The following is a 16,969-nucleotide window of genomic DNA, read 5'->3' as shown; positions in this document are numbered from 1 at the left end:
TAATTCAGAATATTTATTTTAAAAATTATTTAAAAAATATATTCCAAATTTAGATTTACAGTAGTTGTGAATGAAGCAATGGTTCACCAAGAACTGTGATGCTAAGAAGATGAAGATTTACATTCTCAGACGTATATTTTATGCGTTCTGAAGTACATTTTATGCCTCTTGAAGTACCATCGGAAAATGTGCTGCTATCTGTTCAATATGAATTGGCACTTAGATAAAAGAAGGTTGCACCATCTTTTACAAAAACATTTATTAACTGAATATATCACTTTTAGATAAGTAGGCAGACAGCAATTGGTATATTTAGGCGTGGCTGTTTAGATATCGAAATGACTTCACTTTTTTCAACTTCAATTAATAATATTTCAATGATAGTGGGACGTCACTACTGACGTGATTGCTTGATTTACTGATTTTCACGATTAATAAAAAGTTCTTGCTCTTGTAATAGCATAAACTTCCCTCATAGACTTTTGCGGAATTGCGCCAATGTGACAGTCTGTGGTCACAAAAAAATCCAGATATCGTAGGCTGTCGGCTGTCGAGACATCGCGTTCGTGTTGGCTTTGTTTGGTTAATCGGATGATTTCTCCCAATTCTTTAAAAGGTTATTATTAATAATAATCTTCTCGCGTGCTGTAAGATGACATGAAAATGATTCTTGCAAAAAGTAACTGACATGAGGAAATGACATACAACTAGCAGACAGAGGCAGAGTTCCTTGTTTTTGTCGCAACTTACAACCGAATCCCTTCTGTCGACTTCTGACACAAAAGATTTAAGAACTTAATAATGGCCTAAAACGGCGTAGCACCAATTTCGTACAGTTATTTTCTCTTTTCCACGGCAGTCGGTTCTGCATTACCGGAGCGACCCGGATTTATAACCGGCTAAGGACCGTTACACCACCAGCATTCACTAAATATTTACGAGGACTGTTTTCTGCTGTTACAACAATAACAACAGTAATTTTCTAAGCAAAATGCTTCCGGCTATCCAGTTTAGACTATTTGTGACACACCGGCGGCGGGTCCTGCGTTTAATTCCTATATGAATAAAGTTATAAGGCAGTCATCTCTCTCGATAGACAGAGACAAAACATTCGAGTGCATTTCTGTCATGAAAAAGTTGGATTAAAAAAAAAAACCAAAAATACAAAAAAAAAAAGTTAAAGAAAAACAGTAGTTCCCTGCTACATCAAAACCATGAGTTGCTCTGCCGAAATACCTATCAAAATGTATGCGCTTGCCGCGTTAACAATATTATTTTTGTTCTAGCAAACAAATGTCTTTCAGATTTCCCTCTATCACTTGGTACAGAAATTTGTAACGTCATTTTTTGTAATTCTCATTTTTTGTAATTCTCATTTTTTACTTTGCTGCTGCGATGCTCACTTTGCTCACTCGCTGCGTTCACCATTCACACCATATACCACTCATGATTTTTGTTTTTAGTTATTCAACCAATATATAAACGATTTGATAAATTTTCCAATTTTATTTACACATCACTTAATTTTTTTCGAATAATTTAGTTTTATTTGTTTTATAGTTTTAAGTATTTGCACTTGCATTTTTTCTTCTTATCTCTCTTTCGTTAGCTTTCTACCTTTTGCCTCTTTTTCGTGCTTCTTTCACTTTTGCTTGATTGAGTTTTGTTCATTTTCATGCAAACATACAAATAAATACATATTCGTGGGCATAATGCAATTGTGACTTGTCTGGCTTATTTAATATTTAACTTAAATTACTACAATAAAATAACAAACATTAAACAATTAATGTCTTCGATTAGCCAACAACAAAAAATAAACGGGTAAACGACAGTAAATGAATGAGAAAGAGCTGTGTGAGTGTTAGTGGTAGTGTTTACGTTGCTACCTCCCTTCCGTCTGCTGCGTCATCGCCTCCAGTTTTTCAAGCATTAAATGCCAGTCAATTTATACAAACTCGTAGCCGATGCCAAATTGAAAACCATTCACTGGTTTGTCGGTCGCATATTTTCGTATGGGTATGCAATAATTCAATTCGATGCGTGCACGTTCCGCTAGTTTAAATGCCAGACCAACGCCGTAAGCGCTGCGCATGTTTTCTGAAAAAGAAAAAAAAGTAATTGATAAAAAATTATCAAAATTAAATATAGGAAAAAAAAGTTTGCATAATAATTTAGATTTTTTTCTTATGGCGTTCGTAAAATTGTTATTAAATGATAAAAAGATGTTTCGAATTTAATCTCTTCATGAACTTTAATTAAAGTTTGGAATGTTGTTGTTGTTGTAGCAAAAACATTCCCCGTACATATACGGGAAATACTGCTAAAGTCCTTGGCCGAATATAAATCCGGATCGTTCCGGTTACCTAGAATCGACAGTCGTGGGAACGGAAGTTTGGAATTTTAAAGTTTGCTAGGCGTCGAAAGATTTCGAAAGAATATATACAGCACGTTTCACAACTATAGCACAGGGACTTATTGGCACGATTTGACAATTTATTTAATTTGGATAAATTTTTTATGAAAATATAGCTCATTCTATTACAAAAGTCATATAAATCCAAGATCCAAATTTTGTGCAAATTTAGAAAAAAACAAAAAAAAAAAAATTCAACAAATTTTCATGAAAATTTGGCACCTTTTAATTAAATTTTTTATAAAAATTTCGGTTATGCAGTTTTATAGCACAGTAAGTTTTGGTATAACAAAGTGAAGTTTGGCTTGGCTCGAAAAAAATCGCGTTGCATTTTCTTATATAACGAAAGCTCGCAATTTTTTTATATGTAAGAAAACGCATAGCACCGTTATTAAAAAAAATAATTGCCAAAAATCAACGCGATCAACTCAGATGTGCGACAGCACTAGCAAATATACGAATTCCGAATTTAAAACATAACAAATCTAAATAGTAAAGGGTCTTTCAAAAGTTACGTCTTATGCTGCTCACAAGCCACATAAATCATCTGCTATGAATGCTTGATTTTTTTTTACCTGTCGTAAACGTGTTGAATCCACCAAAATTGTAGAATAAATGTGTGCGGAAATTGTTTGCCAATCCTTTGAAAACGTGATTGAAAGGCAACGGTCCCCATAAGTGGAGGCCCATGGACCAGTTGGTCTGAAAAAATACAAATAAAAACGATCAATAACTAGCAAAAGAGGTAATTACAAAACAAAATAGTTTAGTAAAAAAAAAAACACAAATCAACAAAAAGAAATAATGTCTGGCTAAATTTGCTTCCAAGTCCAAATTCTACGCTCCCTTACCTGCGCACCAATCGATGTCGTCTCCACTACCGGACCAGCGCCACCAAATCTAAATCCTCTCAACGTCAGCGGTCCACCACAGTAGAAAAGACTGCTAATTGGCAGTAGCGTCGTATTTTTCGTTTCCTTCACTAACCCCAAACGCCCACAAACTTGCGCTACAAGACCCGCAAATAACGGTACACTTATCTCACCATGTGTTGTTGTACTCATATAAGCTAAATTGCCACCCAAACCACAATACTCGTTGACCGATTTCAACATAATGCCTTGTGTGGGGAAAACAGGATTATCGCGTTGATCGTAGATTACCGAATAGCGCACCAGTGATGCCAATTTCGGGCCACAATGTTCGCGTATGGGAAAGGGTACTTGTTTCGCTAGCAACGAGAGTTCACGTATAGACGCCTCATACTGTACGGAGTGGGTGAGCTGTGGAGGAGGCAAGACACAAAAATTATTATTAAATAAAAAAACAAAATTCATGTATGATTTACCTCAAGTGGGAGGAGTGAATTCCACGAAAAATCGGCAATGAAACCCAAATTAGAATTTTGGAATAAGCTAACGTCCATGCGATCGACGTGACGGAAGAGCGAGAAGGAGATTCTGCGCACACCAACAAGATATGTGTATGACAAAAATATTATTCAAGCAATTATCTGCATAATCAATAAACTTAAGCGTGACTCACTCAGGTCGATTTTCTACGAAACGCGTATGAAAGAATGATTTCCAGAATTTTAGCTGCAATTCATTGGTGCGCGTTGTCGCATAGGAACCTTGTAGTGAAATGCTTTCGCCGCGTCCAAATAAATTTGGTATACTCAATTCGGTGCGTAGTGAACCCTCATTTTGGCCCACCTCAGTACCAACAGAACCGACAAGACGTGACAATTCGTGACCTTTCAGTGTAACCTCATAGCCATTGGGTGAGGCATTCGCATCTTTGCTTATATCGATACGCACTTGTACATCTTTGAAAATGCCCAATTCGTGAAGGTAGGACTTGGCGCTGTAAGAGGTAACGAGATATTTTCAAGAAGTTATGAAAAACATTGAAGCGATTGATATATAATTACTTCATTGATTCAATCATGACATCTTCGAAATTTCGCGCCTTAAAGAGTCCTTCGGCCGCCTTCATAACGTAGTCATTGTGTGTGCGCAGCAAGCCGCTGACATTAACGCGCTCGACTTGTGCCTGGAAAATGGAAATTTGTATAAAGCATATGAATTAGTATTTTTGAGAGCAATGAGCATTCGGGTGTGAATATAAGAACTCACCGGTATTTTGGACAAATCCACTTTTGCCTGCTCCCTCACAGTTCGTGTGGTTTTCGGCATTTTGCAGCTAATTTGTTGTTGAACTGTGAATGTATTTACGTTTTAAATGCAATGTGAAGAATGGTGTCTGTAGGGGCAGAAAAAAGACAGGTTATTCAAATTCAATTTTAATGGATTGAAATAAAATAAAGTTTAATTCAATTAAATTTAAAAAGTATATTTATGAAAAATATTTGTTTTTAATAACATATTTTTCTTAATTGTTTAATATTTTTTTATTTATTTGTTTGCTTAATATTTTTTTCTTATTTTTATATAATTTTTTTAACTATTTTTTTCTTATATATTTAATATATTTTATATTTATTAAATTTGTTTTTATTTAATTATCTTATATATTTATTATTTTTATTTAATTAATTCATTTAATTTTTTTTTTATTATTTAATCCTTTTTTTATTTAATTTTTTTTTTCTTATTTATTTCAATTATTTTATATATTTAACTTTTTTATTTATTTTTTATTTATTTAATACTAGCTTTAACCCGCGGCCCCGCTCGCGTAGGAGTAGTTTTGAGGGATTTAGGATATGTATATAAAAGAATTACAAACAAACAAACAACAATTTCATAGAAAATATTTTTTTATTAATAACCATAATATTACAATACCCGGCATCCGTTGCTATGCTTCGTTGAATAAAATCAAAACAACCAATCAGAAAAATATCAATCAAAATTATTTTTATTATTTTTCTATCTCAAACCGTTTTTGAACTTTGCATTTGGGTCATAGTTGAACAGCTTATGCGGATTATGAAGTCTAGAGTGTGCTATAAATAGTGGGAATTGGAAAAACTAAGATTTTTTAGATTCAATTTAAGCAAATATTCGATTATTAGTGACGAATGACAGTGGTGGCGCGGCCTGGGGGCTGTGGGAAGGGAGTTCCATCATAAAAACATGCCTATAACCTTCATTGGGTGAAAATATTATATGAATGTATAACAATTTTTACGTCATTTGGTGTTGTCGTTTCGTAGTGATGCGCGGACAACGTACAGACATTCACCTTTATAGTATAGATTTTTCCTATTTATTTAATATTTTTTTTATTTATTTCATATTTTTTTTGTATTTAATTGGTATGTTTTTCTTAATTGTTTAATATTTTTTCGTATGATATATTTTTGTATTTGTTTAATAATTTTCCTATTTATTTAATATTTTTTTATTATTGAATACTGTTTTTTATTTATTTAATATTTTTTTCTTATTTATTTAATTTTTTTAAATTTATTTTCGTATTTATGCTTTTTATTTGTTTAATATTTATTTAAGATTTTTAATTTGTTTAAAATTGTTTCACGTTTATTTAATTTTTTTATTTGTGTAAAATTTTTTATTTATTTAATCTATTTTCATATTTCTTTAATATTTTTTTATTTAGTTTAATTTTTTTATATTTTTTTTTATTTATTCAAATTTTTATTTCTTATTTATTTCATTTTTTTTATTACTTAATTTATTTTTATTATGTAATATTTTTTATTTATTTATTTTTTTTCTTTCTTAATATACACATATATTTTTGTTTATTTTTTCCTTGATATTTTCTTCTTTACTTGACCCTATAGTTTTCTATATTTAGTTAACTTCAGAAAAACGCTCTGCATACTAAGTAGAGTAGCAAGTCAAAAAATTTAAATTATTTTAAGCAGTTGCCTCAAAGTCTGTAATTGAATTTTGAAGGTTAACTTTTGTCCATACACACGTACAGATATATTTACGCATATCACAAACACACTCAAATAAACAACAAAAAATTATATGGTATTCAATTTACTTAATTTTGGTTTTTTTTTTTTCAATTGCAGATCGAGCTGGAGAATCTCAATAGTGCAACAGATGACATTAACAAACTCGAAATTGAATTAGAGGTAAATATAATGAGAAAGAGGAACTCTGAAAACACCGTTAAACGGGGTGAATAGTTTACTTTTGCAAGACAACAATTCTAGTTTAAAATTAAATTTTTTTGGTTTAAGATTGTGGGGTGCCCAGCATAAATCGTTCTGTATAAGTCAGTTTGCTAAAGACTTAAGCTCAAGCAATTTATCAAACCACACCAAACTAAGCAAGCTTCGATAAATAGCGAAATTTCGCCAAATTTTTTTTTTAATTTAAGTAAACGCAAACTGAATATCCAGAGAGTTGGAGTGACAGCGCGTGGTCGAATTGGTTCTTTGCTACTAAATTTCAGCGCTGAGGAATATTTCTTATACCTCCCCGTGAGATCATCCTAATAGTGATGCTTGAAGTAACTGCTGACTTCTACAAATTAATTTGACTTTGATCGCTGAACCGCTTTGAACTCTACGAAATGCTTTCCGTATTCACCTTTTGAACTGTGTATTCAGGAATTCAACATAATTCTTCAATTGACACTTTCGATTTCAACATTTTTCTTCTACTTTTTTCATTTTTATTTTGTGCGCCTCCTTTTATTTTTAGGAAGCAAATTCCACATTCCGCATACTGTTAAATGAGTCGACACGCCGTCTGAAATTATCATCAAAAAAATTGGGCAGCTGTATTGAGAAGGCTCGCCCCTACTATGAAGCGTTGGAGAAAGCACGAGAGGCACAAATTGAGTGCCAGAAAGCAGCGGTGAAATTTCAACGCGCCAATGGTGAGTGCAAAAAGAAACAGTTCAATTTAAATGTTGAAAGTTTTTTGCCTGTATATGAAGTGCTAAGCTATAAATTAATTAAATTAAGTATGTAAATAAATAAAATGAAATAAGCAAATAAAAAATGTTGCTTAAAAAGTTTATAGATATGTCGGCAATATTTTAAATATTTACTCGCTTAAATCCCACAGAAATTCACACCGCTGCTAAGGAAACTGTAGCCTTAGCGGAGCAACGCTTCATGTCCAATTCACATGAGTGGCAATTCGACAATGCCTGGCAGGAAATGTTGAATCACGCCACACAGAAGGTAATGGATGCGGAAAAGCAAAAAGCCGATTGCCATGCGGAACATCAACGGCGTACCAAGATCTTCAATACAGCTGAGCAGAAGGTAAGAAATCACTCTGAACTGCAAGCTGAATAAAGCTTGTTTGTAATGGCTTCCAAGTTATGCACGCTTACTGATTTCATATTGTCTTCGACATTCAGGTCCAACAACTGGAGGAGCGCTTTCGTCGCAGCATTACTAAATCGCGTCCCTACTTCGAGGAGAAGCAAATATGCCAAGATCAGCTGCAAACTCAAAAGAATCGCATACAAGAACTGCAGCAACAGGTACAATCGGCAAAGACCACCTACTCTACAGCGCTACGCAACCTGGAACGCATTAGCGACGATATACATCGTCAACGTGGCGATTTTCCACAAATGGGCGCACCACCGCCAGGGCCGCGTGAACCTGGTGTGGGTGCTGAATTGAATTCGCCTACAACGACCACGCTGCCGTCGCTGCCCGACTTCCAGCTAGAACTGGAGAAATGCGATTATCCCTCAATTGCAGGCAGTCAGATTTCGCTGAGTGGCAACTCGCATCGCTCCAGCGATCTAGCAAGCATTAGCACGCAACCTGCCTCCATTAGTCACAGCGTTGGCGATGAATCCGAAACGGAGGAGTGTGAGGCGGATTATGCGGATAGTGTCGAGTTGAATGGCGTTGTGGACGAACGTGATCTCGAAGAGCTACGCCAGAAAGTGAAAATACTCGCAGTGCGTCCCATTCAGGGTGGCGATGGTCAGCAACAGCGCAATGATACGTGGGAGCATGAGTTGACTGCCACTGTCAATAAGTTGGATCAATTGATGTTGATGAATGAATGTGCGCTAAAACAGCAGAAGCAGCTTAAGATTAAACATCACCAACAGCAGCAGCAGCAGCAGCAACAACAACAACAACAACAACAACGACAAGTAACTGGCGCTGGTGTACGCCCCGATTCATTGGGCGCCGAGGCACCAGCACAAATGCATGATGTCGTACATGCCAAACCGGCGGTAGTGGTTGAGGAAATCGACGAAGATGATGTTGATGTGGTTGTGGTGACGGGCAAGCGAGGACCGCTTGTGCAAATCACACACGCCAAACCGCCACTGCAGCAGCAAAGCGATGTCGGCGTGGTCAGTTACCCAGCCACACCCGAACATGCTGTGCAGCCGGTGAAAAAGTTGCAACAAAAATTGGGACCCTTGCCAACAGTAAACGTTTCGATGCGCGAGTTGCCGCTGCTGGCGCGCCTATCCAACGAAATCCTCGATCGGGCCACCGGCTACAACAAAGGCCGCCAATTGCGGCGACGTTCGCTGGACTAAACGTGCGTGCACCAGTTGCAGTGGCCAGCTGAAGTGGGTAATTTTAAGCGAGCACTAATTAGCCATAAGCGGGAAACGTAGTAATAGCGGGACAGCGTCTGCTGTATGTGTGTATATGATTTACTTGAACGCAGAGAAAAGCATTGCTTGGAGTACGTTACTACTACATACACATGCATACATACACGTACTTATAAGCGTATACCTATATTTGTGAAATATTTATTTTTGTGCAAAAAAATAAGAATTAAAAAAAAAGTTGCAATGGATACATTCGCAGTTAAAATTGTTTACCATGTAAAAGTGAAAATCAGTGCAAAATCAAATGTAATATTTATTTGAGATATTGTAAAAGTAAATAAAGATATAATTAATTGTATTTCTAATTGTTTATGTAGGTACACAAATCATTTAAAATAAACTAAAAGTGCAAATTTCCAATTATAAATAAAGAAATAAAAGTGAAATAAATTTAAAAAATATGCTTAAAATAAATTATAATAAATAATTGAAAATAAAATGTATGTTAAAAAAAAGAAAAAATTCAGCCAATAGTTCCATCGCACATAATGTAACTGAATAGGTTTACTAGAAAAATGGCATGACATTTGGGTCTATGGTACTTGAACGAGATTCCCCGACTGTTACATCGACAAGAATTTATGGGATATTTTTTACCTACTCCAATAACTGCAGCAGCAGCAAGATGGTTAATTAAATGCTAATGAACAGTTGGAAGAGTAGTAGCAAGCTTAACACGTTGAGCGTGACTACTGGGGACCGGCGCTGATCTTTCCCCGTGACCGGCTTCGGTGCCTGAGGATCGTCGTTACACTTTTCGTGGGACCCACAGCATTAAAGTTAAAAGATAAATGTAATCTGAATGAATCTAGTCCAATATATTATACTTTTAATGAACTTTATTGAATCATTCTAAGCAAAAGTGTGGCTGGAATTTGCACATGTAACAAAATCCAACAACTTTTTTTTGTTAAATTCTTGGCTTTCTTAAACCCAAATAATCTTGAATTTTCATCATAACAGCTAGAATGACTTTATGGACGGCTGCTTCCTGTAATTTTTCTGTAATTTATGAACAATTTTTTCCTCCCGAAGTGGAATTTGTTCATCAGCTCGCTGTGTCAGTCCATTTGCCAATTGTCTTCGAAATTCCGTAACTGATATTTTTTCTCCGGTTACTTTTTGAAAGAGGAACAGTGAATTGATCGCTGATAATATTGCATTATCGCATACTTAGAGAACGACCGCTTTCTACCGGACGAGGGAAAAGATCAGAAATATCGACGACGCCGCGCTCCAAGTGTTAAGGAAGAACATCGTCAATTTCATTGGGAACTTTTTTTATTTGCTTTCCGAAAAGCGCACAGAACTCTGTGTTGGATGTTATAACAGATAAATGTCCGCTTATTCAGAATGTGCGCTGCATTGGGAAATATCCTCAAACGATCAAGTCCTTAGACCAAGTGACCTAACTTGAATTTAAATGAGTCTCTCAAAACAGCACGTTTACTGGACCTACTCTGGACCCTACACCAAAAAAGCAGTTTTCGCTTCTGGCTCTACGCGCATTATATCTGGTCAAGTGCTGTCACTGGGATAAAGTTCCACTTTGGGAGTTTAAGGAATGGAGTAACGAACTAGGAACTATCACTCTTCTTGCATAACGCTTTGCACACAGCTTTTAACGAATATTCCTGGAATAGATAAGCGTGTCGTTTCGGTAGCTTAGACCCGCCTATAGTTTGAGAGAGATGATTTAAGAGGAAAATTCGCCAGTGTAAATGGGATTTAAGGTTAGAAAGGCACTGCGTAAGTGAAAGGCTCAATGTCTTGAATAAAAGCGAAACTATATATTTAAACTCTACATCACTAATGTTAGATATGAACAATTTGTGAAAACAAAAAATAATACATTTGCTTTAAATATGTCATTATTTAGGAATATTAAATGAAGAAAATTTTGGAAAGAATTAAAAAAAAAATTAAACAACTAAATGCTTGGAAAAATATATATGTATATACATGTAAACTGTTTCAATGCACCTATGTATTGAGAAGAGAAAAAACACATTTAAATAAATTGTGTGTTAAACTAATGAATCATATCAAGCGAGTCAGCATTTTCCTTTTCACTCGGATTTACGTGTCTACAGTTTTTAATAATAAAAAAGTGTATTTGTATAGATTCATAATAAGTTTTTTCTAAAAACGGTCCCCGTCGGTAGACATATGTAGATGACCTCCAAGCGCAGTGTTGCCAGTGTTGTTGTTTTTTTACAAAAGATAATCCCTACGGAGGGCGCACAAATTTGAAGGAAGCTTCATTTGTGAAAAAATTAATACATGCACACTTATATGTATATATATGTGAAGGTTATATGAGTTACACTATTATTGTTGTTAATAAAATTATGTATCGGGTGTTTTTTTTTAGCTGCATGAGAACCAACATCGATATCGATATCAACTATGATATGACAGCTGAGAATGGGAAACTGTGGCGAAATTTCCGTTCAGTAAGGTTTGGCAAGCCAGCATGAAGCGGTTAACACCAGAACAGCGCTTACAAATTATGGAAATTTTCTTTGAAAAAAAAAAAAAATAATAAAAATTGTGCGAGGTTCATAAGGCACAGGTGACAAAATCCGTTCTTATTTCTTTAGAAATGAGGAAGAAGTTGTCATTACGGTGAATGGCGAGCGTTAGCGGGCCACGTTGACTATTTTTTCCCCCAAAAATTAATCAGCTAAATATCGACGACATTTGGTCCCAATAAAATGGCGCAATTTGCCATACAGCGCGCTTAACAATCGATTTATTGCAATATTCAGTACGGTCATATGTATTGGAAAAAGTAGTCAAAAATTTGACTGATCGAGCGGACCCTGTACATGAACATATGACGGATATAATTAACAAACCATAAATGCCATGAAATTATCTACCAGATTATAATAAAAAAAATTATTCAACAATGTTTCTATTTTGTATTATCATTTTAAGTTCACAAGCACTTAAAAAACACCCGACATATTGAAAAAATAAATAAAAATAAAAATCACCTAGCTTTCTTTATATAATTTTTATTACTATTTGGTAAATTCAGTTCAAATTTGTGTAGATTTTCTTCTGCAATCTTCAAACATATGAAGCAGAATTTAATGCAAACGAGCACTAGAAATAATAATAATTTATCCTGAAGAATCACTTTAATATTTCGAAAAAAATTACCAAGAATATCAGTACTCGTATAATAAAACAATAAAATAAAAAAATTATAAGCTCGTTCTTAAGAAATCAAATATTTTTTGCTTGAGTTTACTTATACACCATAAAAATTAATGATATAAACTAACAACAAATCGTGTGATAATTTGTATTAAAATAAAAATGTCAATGGATGATGGCAAGCTTTTTGTCTGAACAACTAAACATTATAATAATAGCTATGAATGGATTTTAATAATATGTAAATAAAATAGTAAAAAAAAAACGATTTAGATTTCAAAAAAAGAAAAAAATACCTGTATTTCTATGCTACACTACAATGCTTGCTTAAGAAATAATGAACACACACACCCATACATTCACAAGTGTTTCAGCATTTTAAAGCATGTATTAAATATGTATGTAATATTAGAAATTAAGTATAAAATGTATAATGCGAATGAGAGAGAGCACTTGAAATGTTTGAATTTAAGCCTACAAATAGAAAATAAAAATCGAATAAACCATAGGAATATAATAAAGTACATGTGACACTTTTTATTATTTGAAGTGGGCAGTTGATTGCTGAACTCCGTTGCAAATTCTTGCTAGCCTGGCAATCTGATAGCAGGGACTCGGATAAAACATATTAGAATGATGAATGAAGGAAGTTTTGAAGGCAAACCTTCCTACAACAACAGTGGCAGTTGTTGTAGTTGCAACAGCATACACATTTCGCATAAATGTTTGGGAAATGCTGCTGTGGTGACAGTCCTTCGCAGGTTTAAAAATCTGGGTTGTTTTGGTAAGGTAAGAACGACTATCCTGGTGCTTAGCACCAAATAAAATTCAACCGTGCATATAAAGGGTGATTAAGGGGGGACCCTCATTTAGACGGTCGAAAAATGCATCATTTTTGGGAATTTTTTTCTCAGGTAAAATAACTTCAAACGTTTTGTAATTCATAAAGTACTTTAATAAATGTCTTGACTGTCTACAAAAATTTTCGGAGAAAAAAAAAAACATTTTAAGTATGGAAATATACACCTCGTCCATGGCACCTCATTCTATCTGTGTACATTCTAGCGCTCTGAATTTTTTTCTGAAATAAAAAAACCAAATTTTTTTTAAAACTTTAGGATAATACCTTCGATGTGACATTTTGATTTAAAAAAAAATGTCGAAATTGATATTTTTTACCCAGTTTTATGTTAAAAGTGATTTTTCATGCATAAAAATTGACTTTAAAATTACAAAAAAATATGAAAATCTTTTTTTTTAAAAAAACACTTAATGTCACATTGAAAACAATTTATCTTTAAAATGAGCTATTGTAAAGCCTGATTGGTTCAATACAGCGTTCTCAATTGTGTACACAAAATCGAAAAATGATGTTTCGAGAAAAACGCGTTTAAAGTTTTGGATACAGGCGATCAGGCCACCCGTCGCGTCCTGTTAAAAATTTTGTCACTCCTTCAAAAATACAGATATCGACTTGAAATTTTGAAAGTATATTCTTAAATAGTTGTAGAATAGATTAAAATTATTTCCAAAAAATCGATTTTTTTGACCCGATAAATGAGGGTCCCCCCTTAAATTTCAAGGGCCGATGTTGAATGTGAACCCTAAACACACCTAAACGTCAAGTTTTTTCTGCATTTAATTTGGCAACGCGTTTAAGTTATTCAGGCTTATTATATTATGAAAACGGGCGTTCAAATCAAAATGCATATCGCGCACTTCGTGATTTTTTCGGTAAATTTAATCGTCCAAATGTGCGTACAATCGGAAAATTTGTGCAAAAGTTTGAGCAAACCAGGTCTGTAGGAGATGTGAAAACACCAGTGCATGCTCGTACAGCTCAAAATATTGCTGCTGTTCGCGATAGTGTAGTTGAAGAGCCGTCCACCTCAACTCGTCGTCGTGCCCAACAACTGCACCTCTCACGCTCGTCGTTGATGAACATTATACATAAAGACTTGCATTTACACGCTTACAAGGTGCAATTGACTCAAGAACTAAAGCCTCTTGACCATTTCAAGCGTCGTCAATAGTCAGAATGGTGGCAGGAAATGGCAACAGTGAATGACCAATTTTCGAAAAACTCATCTTCAGTGATGAGGCACATTTTCACCTCAGTGGATTCGTCAATAAGCAGAATTGCCGCATTTGGGCCAATGATAGTCCAAGAGTGATTGCCGAAAAACCAATGCAGAGTAACTGTTTGGTGCGGTTTATGGGCCGGCGCCATCATTGGGCCGTATTTTTTCTAAAATGAGGCCGGTCAGGCAGTTACTGTGAATAGTGTTCGCTATCGTGAGATGATAACGAACTTTTTATGGCCCGAATTGGAAGATATGAATGTGGACGATATGTGGTTTCAACAGGACGGTGCCACTTGTCACACAGCTAATGAAACAATGGCTCTTTTGCGCGAAAAATTTGATGGCCAAATAATCTCACGTCGCGGCGATGTCAATTGGCCGCCAAGATCATGTGATTTCACACCATTGGACTTTTTTCTTTGGGGCACATTAACGGCATGGAACCTCAATTATGCCTCAGCGTCACCGAAAATTTGAACCATCGGATGGAGGTGTGCCGCCGTGGCCCCGGCGGCCATTTGGCCGATATTTTGTTCCATGCGTAATTGAGCCATACTAATATTATCATAATAAAGAGAAATGACAATAATTTCCTAAAAAAGTTGTATTTTATTTAAAATCAACACCGGCCCTTGAAACTTAACCACTCAACTCAAACTTAACTCATAATCATAAGACACCCCTAATTTTTCAAAGAATTTTAATTTATAGATTCCAGAGGAAAATACACATTTTACACATCGATTAAAGTAACAAAAGTTATCTGTTTTATTACAGAATTTAGAACTTTTTTTACTACATAAAGAAAATGTTTAGCAAAAACGTATTTCCAGGCGTTTCAAAATGAAAAGATACTGTTTACTTAAAGTGATCGTTTAACAAAAGTAAACTTTTTTCGAATTTTTTTCGTCTTCTAGAATATTTTAGTATTCTATGGAAGCACTATTTGCTTTAGCGACACAAAATAACTTTTTTTTCATCGATTCTGCTAACTTTTTAAGTAAATTTACATCTAGAGAGGCCCCTTCCGGCCTTTCTTGCCGCTTTAAGCTCGTTGGTGTTGTCAAATTGGCGATTGTTGGCGTAAACTCTTCTCACTAATGTACCCCGAATGTTTTAGTGTCTTGTCATTATGAAACCCCGAAAATACTAGCATAAGTGCAGCTTCTTGGGAACAGATAACGGTTCTACAAAATAGAGTGAGCGTTCGCACCAGAAACAATTGATGGAAGTCTTAAGTCTATAACTGTTAAAATGACGCCAAATAAAAGCTGCTCCGGAAAGTAAAAGGGAGCTTATGGTAGTTCAAAAATTGTATACCAAAGGTATCTTATGATTATGAAACGCACCTTATAAATAACATTTTTTAAACGATGCGACTGTTGTACGGAACATGGCTCGTTTTACCTTTTTCTTTTTATTAAAATAAAATCGAAAGCAGTGGTGTACTTTAGTGAAGCTGAGCTGAAATATTTTCCCATTTCCCCTATCCATATATATGGGGAATGCTGCTGGAGTGACAGTCATTGGCCGGATATAAATCCGGGTCGTGCCGGTAACGTAGAACCGGCTAGTTGTTTTTGCTGTTGGTGGTGGTGGAAAGGTTTGATTGAAAATTACAGTGTAAATCTTGGTGAATTCAGAGTATTGTAAATTTCACACTCAGCGCACATACATATATCTTTTTTTTTATCTAAAGAATATGCAAGCACTTAAACGCGAGTGGTAATTAAGTTAAGGTAGGGATTAGTAATTTAACTTGAGGTTTTAAATAGGCTTTAATGTAACAACATTTTATGCAATTGTAATAAGAAAAAAAAGTTTTTCGGTAGAAATTTATGATAACAATGCCTTCAGGTACAGGAAATGTTAATGCGAATGCACCTTATCGCAAAGGATCACAAGTGAACATGAGAACATATACATATATTTACATATATTTAAATGTAAAACAAGAAGATTCCGTTTATAATTTTTTTTCATACCTACATAATCTGTTATTTGAGACTTAAGTGGCAAAAGAAAAACCTTTTTAACTTTTCTCAATAAAGAATAGTCATTTGTTTTTCATTTCCAAATGCTATTTTTGTTACATCGGCTCAACAATGGAACTATTTCAAGTTTGCAGTGTTATGACATCATAGATTTTTTTGTTCTCTGTAATAATTGATTGAGAAAAATATGCATTTCGGCTGTTGCACTTGAAATATTTAGATTGGAAATGTGAATGTATTTACACATATAAAATAATAGCGAAAATATTTTTGTAGATCAAACAAATTTGTTTTTTATATCACCCTTTCCAATTGGTTGGCGCTGGAGTACGGCATCAGGTGGTTGGACTTTATGTGCTTTGCTTCTTGAAGCATTTTCTTGACTTCACAAAACGTACTTGAACGTATCTATTCAATTACTTTATTTAAGCTTATTATCAATAAAAATTAAATGTTTTACTGAAAGAAGCAATGTTCGTCACTGAAAGTATCTCGCGATGTACCAAAATTAACACCCAACTTATATAACCTTAATTTTTACAATACTGAATTTACCTTAAAATTCACATCCGCCAATCAGTTGCCACACACACAACACTTTACTTATGCACTTTTGTTTATTTATCGCAAACAAATTTGTTCAAATTATGCACTTGTTTTGCCCAATTTGCAGCAAAAATTGTGGAAATCACACGCACCAGCAAATAAATGCAAAACACACGCGAGAAATACAATTCGGTAAACTA

At 34.6% G+C, this 16,969-nt stretch overlaps 2 protein-coding genes across 2 annotated transcripts in view; one reads left to right on the top strand and one right to left on the bottom strand.

The window, feature by feature from the left end:
* Nucleotides 1-12,669, top strand: part of LOC129243541 (SH3 domain-binding protein 5 homolog) — a 73,805-nt gene extending 61,136 nt beyond the window's left edge. The window contains exons 3-6 of the mRNA XM_054880619.1: nucleotides 6,432-6,494; nucleotides 7,069-7,246; nucleotides 7,438-7,640; nucleotides 7,739-12,669. Coding sequence (XP_054736594.1) covers nucleotides 6,432-6,494; nucleotides 7,069-7,246; nucleotides 7,438-7,640; nucleotides 7,739-8,896 — 1,602 coding nt within the window. The 3' untranslated portion in view covers nucleotides 8,897-12,669. The remainder of the gene's footprint in view (nucleotides 1-6,431; nucleotides 6,495-7,068; nucleotides 7,247-7,437; nucleotides 7,641-7,738) is intronic.
* On the bottom strand, nucleotides 1,482-16,961 carry LOC129243542 (SAM50-like protein CG7639). Its single transcript, XM_054880620.1, has 8 exons — nucleotides 16,779-16,961; nucleotides 4,555-4,681; nucleotides 4,350-4,471; nucleotides 3,962-4,282; nucleotides 3,765-3,876; nucleotides 3,268-3,699; nucleotides 2,992-3,118; nucleotides 1,482-2,100 (listed from the first exon to the last, which is right to left on the bottom strand). The coding sequence occupies exons 2-8, from the start codon at nucleotides 4,612-4,614 to the stop codon at nucleotides 1,949-1,951; spliced, it is 1,326 nt and encodes a 441-aa protein (XP_054736595.1). The 5' UTR covers nucleotides 4,615-4,681; nucleotides 16,779-16,961; the 3' UTR covers nucleotides 1,482-1,948.
* Nucleotides 16,962-16,969: the final 8 nt, after the last annotated feature.

The sequence above is a fragment of the Anastrepha obliqua genome, chromosome 4, assembly GCF_027943255.1.
Source record: "Anastrepha obliqua isolate idAnaObli1 chromosome 4, idAnaObli1_1.0, whole genome shotgun sequence".
NCBI classification, from domain to species: domain Eukaryota; kingdom Metazoa; phylum Arthropoda; class Insecta; order Diptera; family Tephritidae; genus Anastrepha; species Anastrepha obliqua.
Note: the sequence above shows the minus strand (reverse complement) of the source record. Positions and strands in the feature narration are given on the sequence as shown.